This window comes from Lutra lutra, chromosome 14 (assembly GCF_902655055.1).
Source record: "Lutra lutra chromosome 14, mLutLut1.2, whole genome shotgun sequence".
Classification (NCBI taxonomy): Eukaryota; Metazoa; Chordata; class Mammalia; order Carnivora; family Mustelidae; genus Lutra; species Lutra lutra.
This window is the reverse complement of record NC_062291.1, coordinates 78,457,780-78,471,862: the sequence shown is the minus strand read 5'-3', so window position 1 is coordinate 78,471,862 and position 14,083 is coordinate 78,457,780. Positions and strand designations below refer to the sequence as shown.

General features: G+C 43.8%; 1 protein-coding gene across 1 annotated transcript; it reads left to right on the top strand.

Annotated features, from left to right (window-relative positions):
* The first annotated feature begins 7,590 nt into the window (after positions 1–7,590).
* On the top strand, positions 7,591–7,910 carry LOC125085011 (small nuclear ribonucleoprotein E-like). Its single transcript, XM_047703118.1, has one exon. The coding sequence runs from the start codon at positions 7,607–7,609 to the stop codon at positions 7,868–7,870; it is 264 nt and encodes an 87-aa protein (XP_047559074.1). The 5' UTR covers positions 7,591–7,606; the 3' UTR covers positions 7,871–7,910.
* The last annotated feature ends 6,173 nt before the right edge of the window (positions 7,911–14,083 follow it).

The following is a 14,083-nucleotide window of genomic DNA, read 5'->3' as shown; positions in this document are numbered from 1 at the left end:
AAGAGAAGCCCCAGGTGACACCAGAATTGAACTCTATCCATCACCCCATACTTACCTGAAAAGACATTTCTCCAGGAAGCCTCTGCTGATGTTGGTTGCTGGTTGGGTTTTCCTAAAGCAGCTGCTGAGAAGGAGTTTTAAACAGACGTTTAATGAGTAGCTGGACTCCAAGAAAGGACAGTGTCTTCCCAGAGGGATGAGAGTTGGGTTGTCCCCAGGTGCAGAGTTTCTTTAAAACAAAACACAGAAGCAAATTGCAGAACCCAGGGCTCAGGAAGAAGAGGAAGCACACAGAATTTTTAGTTGAATTTTGCAGTCACGGGGGGGCCCTATGCTAGGGTTTTGTTTTGTTTTTTAAAGATTTTTATGTATTTATTTGAGAGAAAAAAACACAAGCAGGGTGAGGAGGAGCAGAGGGAAAGGGAGAAGCAGACTCCCCTCTGAGCAAGAAAACCAACTCAGGGCTTGATCCCAGGACCCTGAGATCATGACTTGAGGAGAAGGAAGACATTTCACCTAATGAGCCACCCAGGTACCCCCGTGCTAGGGTTTTATAAGCATGATCCCTAGTTCTAGAACAGAGCCTTACTTCTCAAAGAAATGCCAATGATCTCTACCCTAAAAACTCAACCAAAACTTGCAAGCAGCACACACACACAGTTGCTCAAATATTTAGAATTCCGTTATTTCTTTACCAATCTTCACATAACCCAGAACAACGGGGAATATGAGACCCTCGACAGAGGTGAGGTGGAGTGTGTCTGCCAAGTTTGTTCTCAGTTCAAGTCTTCCAAGCATGATGTAGCACACTCTCAATCTAAAATAGAATTGTTTCCACCAGTCTGGTTTGGGGAGATGGCTGACTTCATGGCATTCATTTACAGCGCACAGTAAGCAAAGCCCATAAAATCCAAGTCAGCTTTCAGAAGATTCGACGTGATTAAACCCCCTCTCTACCTGCATTTACATCAACTCTCCATCCTTCAGAGATAACTTCTGAGTATCTTTTAGGTCAAGACTGCCTGGTAAAAAAAAACTCTAGCCCTCAAAATGCTGACCAACAAGGTCTGGGCATATGGCATATCTAAACACTTCCATGGTTAGGTAGGAGAAGGAGTGGAAAGGGGGTGGACGGGGGGGGGGGGGGTGCTGAGGCAAGGAGGGAGGGAGGGAGAATATGAAATGTGTAAGGTTTAATGCAATCTGCTTTATACTTTGCTGTTAGCAGGATTATGGTGGAGTGGTTAAGAATGTGGGTTTTGGAGCCTGGCAGACATAGACTTAACCACTCTGCTCGACCAACTCACATCATCTTTTTGAACCTCAATTTATTAATTCATAATGTGAGAAAAAAAGCTACTAAACACTGTTGCTGTAGGGATTGAATGTGTTTCTGACAGTGCCTGGCATACAGTGAGCCTTAAGAAAGTGAAAATTAGCCCCTCTGATCATCAGGATATGAACAGTGTTTTCTGTGGGCAGGAGAAGCCACACGGACAATGCTTCTACATGAGGCCATCCTGAGCAGCAGAAGTGATTAAGGATCCCTTCAGGGGATCGCTGCTCTTTGTCAGTGCCATCCACCTCCCCCCGCCACCTTCATTCTTCAGCCTCCTGAACAGAGCGAGACACTGGATCTATGAACTGACCCACTTCTTGACAACACGCAATCCAGAACTAGCCCCTGCTTCCCTGAGCCCTCCTTAGAACGATCCAGCACAAACATATCCTACAAGAGGTCCCTTGCAACTCCCTCCTACCAGGACTCCAAATGGTTCCTCTGGCGAGCGTTCCCCTTGATGCAGGGAGGGGAACCTATTTGGGGTTCCTGGTGTGCTCTTCTCCACAGAGTTCAACAACATAAAAGACACACTTGCTATGAAGTTCTCCGCCCCACAGGGGCCTCCCAGCACCCAGAAGATGAGCCCTTGGTGATCCTCCCCCTTACCTGCCACTTTCCCGCCACGGTTCTTATCATTCCTGACACCATAGTCCATGTTTATCTCTTTATTGTTCATCTCTTTATTGAGTGCCTTCCCCACCCAGTTGTAAGGGAATCTGTCTCTTATTTTCTTCACTAGATCAGTGATAGGCACAATATGTAAGTGCTCAATGCATTGTATGGAATGAAGAATGAATGAATGAATGAATGATTGAATAAAATTGTAAGCTCCTTGAGAACAGAAACCTGCCATAGGCATCTTTGTATCTTCAGTTTTCAGTGGGCACACATGATTTGTTGAGTTCATTATATGAGTACCTATATAAACATTTCTTTCTTTTTTTTTTTTTTTAGATTTTATTTATCTATTTATTAGAGAGAGGGAGGGAGGGCACCGTGAGCGAGTGGGGGGAGGGGCAGAGGGAAGGAGACAAGCAGACTCCATGCTGAGCCTGGAGCCCAATACAGGGCTCCATCTCAGGACCCTGAGATCATGACCTGAGCCAAAGCCAAGAGTTGGACGCACAACCGACTGAGCCATTCAGGTGCCCCAATATAAACATCTATTTCTCCATTGCTCTGTCCTTCAGTTTTCTCATCTGTAATATGAGGGTCAGCTTCCTCATAAGATCGTTGTAAAGACTGATTGAATTAATACATGCTTAGAATATCTGGCACATGGTAAGTTCTATAAAAGCGTTAGCTGTTGGGGCACCTGTGTAGCTCCATCGTTAAGTGTCTGCCCTCAGCTCAGGTCATGATCCCAGGGTCCTGGGTTCAAGCCCCACATCAGGCTCCCTGCTTGGCAGGGAGCTGCTTCTCCATATGCCACTCCCCCTGCTTGTGTTCCCTCTCTTGTTGTGTCTCTCTCTGTCAAATAAGTAAATAAAAATCTTAACAAAAATAAAAAAATAAAAGTGCTAACGGTTATAATTACTGTAGCCATATATATTGTGGATATTGATTATAATATTGTTTCAATATTATTAAAATGACATGTTAATGTATGTTACTGTTATGGGATATACCTAAAATTTATTTATTTTCTGCCGTAATGGTTTTTGACACAGAGATACAAGCACACAGCTACAGACAGCCTGGTGTGGGGCCAGAAGTCAGGAGGCCCTGCATTGCTCCCAGTACCCCTCACCTCAAGGCCTAGCATGGGATCCCCTCTGTGTGGTCCTTGTTAATGAGGAAGATTCCAGAAAGGATGCTATTGAGTAACCAACATCCTCTTCAGATTTTCTTTTCTAGTTCATTCCTTCTGGGGATAAAAGAGTCAAGCTAGTGTGTCAAGACCTCTGAGGCCCAGAGGATGAGCAGGGATAATATCATAGCTTGAGGTTAGTGTGATGGCTGTCGGTAGAAGAGCTCAAGGTGAGGGGCAGTGCTATGATCTGTTTGTGTGTGTCCGCCCCCCGCCCCAGTCATATGTTGAAAACCTAATCCCCAATGAGATGGTATTAGTAGATGGGTCCTTTGGGAGGTGATTTGATCACAAAGGTGGAGCCTTCATCAGTGGGATGGTGCCTTTATAAAAAAGACCTCAGAGAGGGGCGTCTGGGTGGCTCAGTGGGTTAAAGCCTCTGCCCTCGGCTCAGGTCATGATCCCAGGGTCGTGGGATCGAGCCCCGCATCGGACTCTCTGCTCTGCAGGGAGCCTGCTTCCTCCTCTCTCTCTGCCTGCCTCTCTGCCTACTTGTGATCTCTGTCAAATAAATAAATAAAAATATTAAAAAAAAAAAAAAAAAAAAAAAAAAAAGACCTCAGAGAGATAGTCGCCCCTTCCGCCATGTTGAACACACAACAAGATGGCGCCCTGACCTCAGAGTTCCCACCTCCAGAACTGGAGGAATACATTCTGTTGTTTATAAACCCCCTGGTCTCTGGCCTTTTGTGATAGCTACGTGAACAGTCAGGAAGAACAAAGGGAAGGGGGGTAGCCCACACGGTGAGCATAAGCATAGGCTTCCTCAGCTACTGACTGGCTGCTTGACCTTGGGCCTGTTTGTGCCTCTATTTCCTCATCTGTAAAACTAAAATCATGGTAGTGCCCAAATAATAAAGCTATTATGAGGATTAGAGGGGATAGTGTATGTAAAGGGTTTAGGATGGTATCTGGCACATAGTAAGCTTTCTGGAAGTGTGGTTTTCTCACTGCTCAAAGACCTTGGAGCCTGGCTGAGGAAAAAAGATACAAACTTCAGTGGGCTCTAAAAAGTGATTAAAACAAATAAACAATGTACATGCATCCCAAGCAATGGACTGGAATTATACTCACCAAATTCACAGTAGTCCTTGGTCTGGGAAGAAGGGATGGGAAAGAATCCTCCATGTTAACCATCATCATTTATTTTTTTTATAAAGGAAAAGATTTGAACTAACATTTAGAAAGTTCTAGGTGCTGGTATCTGAAAGCTTGTATTATTCTCCATACTTTCTGATACCTGTATAAAAATATCTTTAGAAATAATTAGAGAGAGAAAGGACAAACTTCCCCATGTGCCTTCTATGGGCACAATTTCATTCATCAGAGCTCTACCCTCATGACCTAATCACTTCTCAAAGGTCCCACCTCTTAACACCACCACCCTGGGGGTTAGGATTTCAACATGTGAGTTTTAGGAGGGGGACACAAACATTCCATCCATAACAAGTCCAGAGGAAGGACTTGAAGAATTGAACAAGAAATGGCATTTGAATTGAAACTGCAACCTAGAAAGGAAAGTGGGCTATTCAAACTTTTAGCTGGTTAACAGTAGCTAAATACATGACTGCCTAGCCACATATTTGTCCTGTGTCTTTTCTAATAGTGCTCGGATTTGATTCAGCTATCTACCTCCTTCCCCAAAAATCTCCATAACTCAGGAGAAGCTGACTTTACCACCTGTGGCTCTAGGCATGTGCCTGATTGGTCCAAGGGAACTCCCTTCCTCTTTACCAAGAAGTAGTTTGGAATGGGTATTGTGATATGCTTCGGGTTAATGAAATATGCTAAGGTTTTTCTGGAAATTTCCCATAACTTTCTTCCCTGCTCCTCTGAAAGGCTTCCAGAAGCAGGCTTCCCTTTGTTCTGTTGGATATGAGCAAGGGAGAACACACAGCCTGGTTGCTGCCAGAAGCCACCCTCGGATGAGAAGGAGAACCAGCTTTAGGATGCCGTTGACATTGAACCACAGAGCAGAATCACAGAGACAGCCTGGGTCTCAATTATATTGTGAGCCTAGTTACATCAACCCACCCAAAGCGCACCCTGTCTTTGGACTTCTTCTTCAGCAAACAATGGATTTCTAGTTTAATCCAGCTTGAGTTGACTTTCTATCACCACAACCCAAAACACTCAAGTTGACATGTTTTGACATTGGAAAGAATACGCACTTCAAAAGTGAAACCCTGGTCTAAACCACTGGTATGAGCAGCGTCTGAAGGTACAAGAGTGTGTGAGCAGTCCACGCTCCCTGTTAGATGGCATCGAAGGCAGAAAGAACACCTCCTATCAGGAAGCACCCGCTCCTGTGAGGGTAGGAAATGCTTCTGTAGTATGTGCTTCTGAGGTTGGCAGACCCTATTTTGACCAGCGTTAAAGCCACTCAGCTATACTGTGGACACTTAGCTTTGAGTTGCACCATTGATTTTGTTAAGACCTCATTCTGTTTCTTTTTTCCTTCCTTTTTCCACTGCTGTCACAACAGGCAGAGCAGGGCACCAGTGACTTACCTTGAGAAGCATTTCATTTATATTCATGATTAATTTGTGGGAGCCAGCTGAGGGACAGCAATAGAAAAGCTGTTGCCTGGGAAACAAGATTCTCCCTGGCACTTTTTGAGAAATGTTGGGTCTTTGATGCTTCACAAAACACTCAACTTAATCTAAGAGCTGAGCCCCCAGGGTAACCCTGCTGGGCCATGCTAGAATGCAGAACTCCAGAGCCCATAGCCATTGTTGACTTTTAAGTCTGCCTTAAATGTTTTCAAACTGGCTAAAGGAGAAATTCATGCTCTCTTCTCAGAAAGTTAGGTCTACTCTGTAATGAATTCCACACTAACAGACAGTAACTGACAGGCTGCGTAGTCTAAGGAATTCCAGACAGTTCGATCTCTCCACCTGCTGGGCTAGTGGTAACTTGCTCCCTGATTTTTTCTTTTTCTTTTTCAGACCTTCAGACAGAGGATGTCTTTGTGCCCAGAGACGTAAGGATTATGTACTCCGGAGGGAATCACAGTTTTCCCCTGCGGTAACAGCATGTTGCAACAGAAGCTGAATTCCAAGGCTAATGTAACAGTAGGCTTAATAAAATATTGAAAACCATGCCATCCCACCAGTAGTGTACAAGGGTTCCAATTACTCTACATCCTGACCAACATTTGCAGTCTTTTGTGTTTTGGATAAGAGCCATCCTAACAGGTGTGAGAATGATAGCTCATTGTGGTTTTGATTTGCAATTCCCTGAGACCAGTGACGTTGAGCATCTTTCCATGTACTTGTTGGCCATTTGTAAGACCAGTTTGGAGAAGTGTCTAGTCAAGCTGTTAGCCCACTTTGAATATTTGGTAATTAGGTTTCCTGTTACTGAGTTGTGGGAGTTCCTCATATATTTTGAGAATTAACCTCTTATCAGATATATAGCTTACAAATATTTCCTCCCACCCCATAGATGGCCTTCCCACTCTGTTGGTTGCTTCCTTTGCTGTGCAAAAAGTTTTTAGTCTGATGTAGCCTCAAATGAGACTATTTTTGCTTTTGTTGCTCATGATTTTGTTGTCATATCCATGAAATCATTGCCAAGACCAATGTCACAAAGATTTTACCTTGTTTTCTCCTAGGAATTTTATAGTTTCAGGCCTTATGTTTAAGTCTTTAACCAATTTTGAACTGATTTTTATGTATGGTGTAAAACAAGTGTCCAATTTCATTCTTTGCAAGAGAATATCCAGTTTTTCCCAACACCATTTATCAAAGAGACTCCTTTCCCCATTGTGTATTCTTAGCACCCCTGTCAGAGATCTGTTGATCATATATGCATGGATTTATATCTGGCTTCTCTGTTCTGTACCACTGGTATATATGTCTGTGTTTATGCCAATATCATACTGTTTTATTTACTGTAGGTTTCTAATATACTTTGAAATCAGGAAGTGTGATACCTTCAGCTTTGTTCCTCTCTCTTAAGATAGACTTGGCTATTCAAGGTCTTTTGTGGTTCCATATGAATTTTAGAATTTCTTTCCATTTCTGAAAAAAAAAGAAGACAGGGATTTTAATAGAGATTGCACTGAATCTTTGTATCACTTTGAGTGGTATAGGCATTTTAATAATATTCTTCTTCTAGCCCATGAACAGAAGATGTCACTCCATTTGTTTGTGTCTTTAATTTCTTTCACCAATGTTTCATAGCTTGCAATGTACACATCTTTCATCTCCTCAATTAAATTTATTCCTGAGTGTTATATTCTTTTTTGTGCCATTTTAAAGGGAAATGTTTTCCTAATGTCCTTTTCAGGTGGCTCCTTGCTATGGTTTAGAAACAGAACTGATTTTTATATGTTGCGTTTGTATCCTGCAACTTCATGGAATTCACAGAAAGACAAAGAGAACACGATTTCACTTTCATGAGGCACCTAAAATAGTCAAACTCATGGGCGGTCTTTGTCAGTTTCCACCATGGTGCACTGTGGCCTGGGCCAAAGAGTGCAGAAGGTGATGGTTCAGCCCATCAACCTCATCTTCAGATACTTGCAAAGTAGATCTCAGATTCAGGTGAGGCCTTATGAGCAAGTAATCATGCAGGTAGAGGGCTGTATCACTGGTTTTGATGAGTACATGAACCTCATATTAGGTGATGCCAAAGAGATTCATTCTGAAACAAAGTCAAGAAAACAACTAGGTTGGATCGTGCTAAAAGGAGATAATATTACCCTCCTCTAAAGTGTCTCCAACTAGAAATGATCAACAAAGTGAGAAATTCTTGAGACAGTCATGTTGTTTATTTCTTTAGATGTCCTTTGTTGGAAATGTAGTTCTAAAACTTTTGCTTGTATTGTTTTGAATACCTCTATGTTATTACCAGAGGACAACAAATGCTGTGGAATTGTTTTTTGTTTAAAAAAATAATCAAACTCATAGAATCAAAGAATAAGATGGTGGTTGCCGGGGACTGGGAATGGGGGAAATGGGGAGTTGCCAATCAATGGGCATACACTTTGGTTGTACAACATGAATAATTCAAAAGATCTGCTGTACATCACTGTGCCTATCATTAGCAATACTGTATTGTATGCTCAAAGTGATTTTTTTGAGAAGTTCATGTTCAGTGTTCTTACCATAATAAAACAAAACAAAATAAAGACAACTGTGCCATCCCAAATAAACATGAGGAGTGTTTAGGTCAAATAAAAAGGGGCTCCAAGTTAGGATTTTTGGTTGCAAGTGACAAAAAGAGAATTCTCTGACTGAAAGAATCCAAGGAAGGAAATATCCAAGCTATAGAGAGGGGAGGAATGCAGTGAGCACCTAGGATATTGGGATTAGAAAATCAAGGGCTCGATTGAACTCTCCCTGGGTCTTTGCTCTCTGCTTCTCTGTGTGAGTTGGCTTTTTCCTCTCTCATTGCAGCCTGTTTTCTAGAAAATGGCTGGCAAGATGGCTATCAGCAGATTTTGAGCTATATTTCATTGCTTCTTGTCCCTCTTCCCCAATTCTAGAACAGCTCATGGGGAAGAACCCTGATTCACCCACTTTGGTCACATTCCGGTAAGAGTCATCTCAGGCCCAGGGAAGACAGGCTGCGTAGTAACCAAAAAATCCCATCTAGCTGAGTAGATGGGGACACATTTCTGGAAAAAGAAGGCATTCAATCAAAAATCCCTGAAAGGTTTACCACGCTCCAGGGCCTCAGCCCCCTCAGAATATCAGAGTCAGTGAACAACAGAGCGGCAAGTCACTGTGAAGACTAAGTTGTCCAGGTCACCAGAGGTCAGAATGACCAGGAGTCTTCTCAGTGTCACAGAGAAATTTAGAGGAAAGAAAAACTGGATGTGGTTCTCTTCAAAAGAATCATACTTCTCAGCTTCTCATAAACCCATAGCAAACAGGAATTTGTAGCCTATGGTATTTAGCGCTGTTTAAAGAAGAATTGAGAGCTCCCTTCTTCATCTATGTTAGAAAGGACAAGAGAGCTGGGGGACAACTCTCAGGAGCACCATGCTCAGTGGGTCATGTCACTGAGTCCCAGAGCACACTATGCCCAAACACTCCCATTTTATAGGTGAGGAAGCTGAGGGTCAGTAAACTAAGGCAACTTGCCTAAGACCTCCTAGTGAGTAAGGGATAGCGCTTGCTGGCAGACCGCAGGTTAGAGACCCTCTCTGTGGGCCCCATGTGTGTGATATGTGGGAATGGAGGTAGCTGACTGAGAATCTGCCCAGCTGTGATGTGGTGAAAACATACGCCCTTCTGCCATCCATGGGGTAGATTCCCACTTTGTCTCTGGAGGATATTTACAGATTAGGAGTATGGCCTCCTGTCTTTCTGACCTGCCCCACCAGGAAGGACAGCAGGCCCTCCAGAGGATAGATACTGCTGTTCCTCTTTCCTTGCCCAGATATATGGAAGCAACCTTCTACCCCCAGAATTGGCCTGAGAAAGCTCTACCCAAGCCCACCACATTGTTGGTCCTTGAGGCCAGCAGCCCCTATACAAATCACAGTTTGGGAAATGATATGTATTTTTGCTCTTTTAATAATAACCAGGACTATTTTTTTTTTTTTTTTTTTGGATATTTGACTTCCAACCATAAGCACATCATAACAACAGTAGTAGATTATCCATGCTGGGCCTTATTACAATGTCTCACAAATTATATTAAAATATTTATTTAGTCCCTTAAGAGTCCCCAGGGATGCTAATTCCTTTCTTATCATCACCTCATGCCCAAACTGACAAAGCTAATGAAATCATCCTCCCGATTTTCCCCTCCTCCAAAGTCATATCTTCTCATCGAATCTCTGAAATGAATCCTACAAAGTCATTTGAGTTCTTTTGGGGACTGTATTATAAAGACAGATTTGTGCTATGAGTGTGGAATTCAATTTCTATGTCTTCAGCTGGTTGTCTGGGTATCAGAAGGCTTTCCTAGTGTTTAATGGAGCCGTTTGTCTCCAGAAAGAAGCACTAATACAATGTGACATATACCGACTCGAAGTTCTGCCTTTTCTCTCTTGCATGAGCACCCAGGAGGAAAAGAGGCTCTGGTATCAATGAGAATCACAAGTGGCCACTTTTCCAATAGAGATTGTGTGACTCTCCAGGGAACTGCAGGGATGGCCAGACGGTGCAGTGTTTTTTCAAGGCACAATCCTGATCTAGAACATTCTTTCCCATGTGCTTCTGGATTCTGATTGTAGGGACACTTTAGAATGAAGAATGTCTGGAATTGAGACTTAGGAGAAAGGCTGGCCAGGATTAGAGCTCTTTCCTACTAATCTCATCATAATTACTGGGGCTATTACTGTTCTTACTCAATTTTCTGTAAGAAATTTACAAATGGCTTTATAGCTATCGGAGGCAGAAAAACAAGAGCTTACTGAGTATTGCTAAAGCGCGTGCAAAAATTGATGATAACTAGAGAAAGACTCTGTATTGAGGAAGTAAATAACCGAGACTAATTATAGAAGTCTAGGAACAGAAGATGTGACACATAATGGCGGTGCTAGTTAAGCTGTGCTCGCCACGTTCTATCTTGGTAGTTTCTATCCTTTCTCTCATCTAGCCCTTACCATCACCTGGGAAAGCAGGCATTCCCATTACTCTCATTTTCCAGATGAGGAAACTAAGGCACAGAGACTTCCTCAAGGTCATTGGGTTAGTAAATCAACCTCTGTTGCTTTTGCTGGGGTTAATACCCATTCCTGCTTCTAGTAAGGACACTCCCTTTATCCTCCAGCAACCCCCTGCACCCATCCCCCACTCTCAAGCCCTCAGTTTGCCTAAGATTTGCCAACTTCCTCTGCCCCCAAACCCTCCTCCCCTCCCCTGCCAGGGACTCGGGCCTGGGCCCATCAGCATATCCCATACCCCTGGCCATGATGTCCAGTTCAGGGATGACCATGGACAGTCAAGCTGAAAACTTCAGTGCAGTATTAAGGAAAGAGAACTTGGCTTTGAGCGCCTCACAGCTGGGAGCCTATAGCCCTGGAACTGCAGGAGCCCCCAGGGGGAGAAGGTGTTCAGGAGGGAGAGGCCACCCCAGCAAAGCCCAGAGGCAGGTGGAGGGAGATGGGCCTGACGGTCTGTGAGGCTCCACACCCAGCCATTCCCAAGGTCTGCACTGGACTTGTCTCAGTGTTTTTTTTGTTTTTTGTTTGTTTGTTTGTTTTTTGTTTTTGTTTTTGTTTTTTAAAGATTTTATTTATTTATTTGACAGACAAAGATCACAAGTAGGCAGAGAGGCAGGCAGAGAGAGAGGTGGAGGCAGACTACCTGCGGAGCAGAGAGCCCGATGTGGGGCTCAATCCCAGGACCCTGGGATCATGACCTGAGCTGAAGGCAGAGGCTTAACCCACTGAGCCACCCAGGTGCCCCTGTTTTTGTTTTTTTGAAATCCAGTGTTTTGTTTTTAAAAATCTTGGCAAAGCTTGCACAGCCATCACCACCAATACCAGAAAATGTTTGTCTTCCCACAAAGAAACTCATTAGCAGTCAGTCACTCCAACCCCCTGCTCCCACCAACCCTTTGCAGCCTGGATTAAAACAGAATCACGTGCCTTCATCTTCATACTTCAGGGGTTACAAGATTCCTTCCCTTATCTCCCCTCACCCAGCTTCTCAGTAAAGGTGATTCTACCAGTGAATTTTGTGCAAATGGAGTTTAGGTGGAAACACAAATCAAATCGGAGCCACGTTCTGCATTGACACGGGTGGCTTGGAACCAGCATGGCCAGAAGCAGGAGCTTCATAAAAGGGGCCAGCAACCTGGGGACTCTGAGCCCATCAGTGGTTTCCCTTTTTGTGGGAAAAGCTTTGAATTTGGGGATTTGATGACAATCTTATGGAGACCACAGGGGGCAGCAATGTCCTAGTCACCGTCAGAGTCCCATGACACAGCCATCCCATCACCCTACATCTCTTGATGTCACTTTCACAGTTGACTCTTTGATCCTTAATTTGTTTATCTGTAACAGAGTGGCCCCCCGGGTGTGAGTGGAGTCCTCAATGGCTGTCTTCTGTCTTCATCGAGCTTCCTGAAAAACACCCTCTCCCAGAGCAGGGATGAGAGCAGGGAGATGAAGACCTGAAGCATGAAGACGGAGTGTGATTCTGCTGCTCTTGAAGAAAAACTGATCTACCATTTTGTTGCTCAGGCACCTGACCTCAAAGTCCCATGTTCTCTCCTAGCAGCAGATTCCTATTGACCCCGTTCCTTCCGAGGACCAGCACAACATTTAGCCCTAGAGCAGGGCCACATGATAATTTTGGTGGTCCCAACACACTTCACCTTCCTGGCCCACTTCCTCCATAAAAATTTTTTAAAAGTTATATTTATGACTGTGTTGGTATAAGAAAAATGTAATTCCAGCTGGATTATATTTATTTTCTTAAATTCTGATTTTAAGAGATTTTAAACCTTGTTTATGGGTCCCTACAAGGATCATGGGCCCTGAGTGCCAGTCCTGTGGTTCTTACTGCCTAAGTTGGCCCAGCTGTTGATACAAGTTTTTCAAACTGCTGCATGTTCGAGTAAGGTGGGATCTCCCATCAGTGAAGAGAGGGTCTAGATACTAAGACCTCCCTCGAGAGCTGACCTCACCTCGAGAGAGGTGCCGGAATATGTCCAGGCTGGGGGCATGGTGGGTCTCCTTCTGTCACCCCTTTTCTGTTTGTTGCAAAAAAACAGTGAAGGGGTTGACTCCCCTGCACTCATGGTGAGGACATCTAGAAAGTTCAGTCCAGGCACCCTGGGCTCCCCAGCAAATTCCTCACTGAGGTGACTGGAGGAAGAAGGACCCAGTCATGGCAGAAGAGGGAAGAGATGGAAGGGGACATATAAGTTTATTAGGAACTGGTGGGCGCTCTGTCAAGCATTGTGTCATTTAATATTCTATGAGCCTCTGAGAGGTGGCCAGACATAAGTGTGTGTAGGGCCTTTACTGGCATGTCCAGGCATGATGTTGGGCACTCTAATTAGCTTCTTTAATATTTGTAGTCACCTGAGAAGTAGGTATTACTTTTGTTTCTGTCTTACAGGTGTGGATGTTGACTTTCAGAGAGAGATAAGTAAAGACTCAGAAGTGCAGTCGGGGACAGAGGTAAAGCCCAGGACTGAGTTTTAGGGAATATGCTAGGACCAGGAATGGCTCATGGTGAGTCACAGTGTACAGAAGACTTTGACACAAAGGGGACACCAACTGGAGTACAGGCCATCATGTCTGACCAAGGGCTGACACATTTTAGTCCTGGGCTTGTGGGCAATGCAGCGATCATGTCCTCTGTTGGGGGCTTAGGTTAGATTTTGGGAGAGATAGGGTATGTCACAGAGGACAGACTATATGATATTTTGAAAACCCATGGGTCTCAATCTTTTAATATGATAAGCATGAACCCACTTGATTACCAAATCAGGTACCAAGGACACAGTCTTCCAGTAGAACTACATGAGAGCTCCAAATATTTACAAGCAATGTGTATTTATTTTTCTTTTAAAGGGTCCATTCCTAAGAAACTTGACTGGTTCTCTGTACCTTCCAAACATAGCAGCCTATTCAACCTCACATGACTCTGCCCTAGGCCTAATAACAGTAACATCTAGCATCGTCATTGTTACACTAATACAGGTGTTTATTGTATGCCTCCGATGCATTAAATGCTTTCTGTATCATGTCTCTTTTAATCTTCGTAACTGCCTTGGGAGATAGGGATATTTTTTTTTATCCATTTACAGGCGAGAAAACAGGCTCAAGTAGGCTGAGTAACTTACAAGGCTACATAGTTAGGATGTGACAAAGCCACCTTCAAATCAGTCTGGCCCTAAACCTGGAGCTTCGGACAACCAGTATATTCTGCCAAACCCTGAAGGTAAGTGTTTCTCATTTCCTGATTCAGAAGGTATTTCAGGGACCACTGTCCCAGGCTGAATCTACTCAG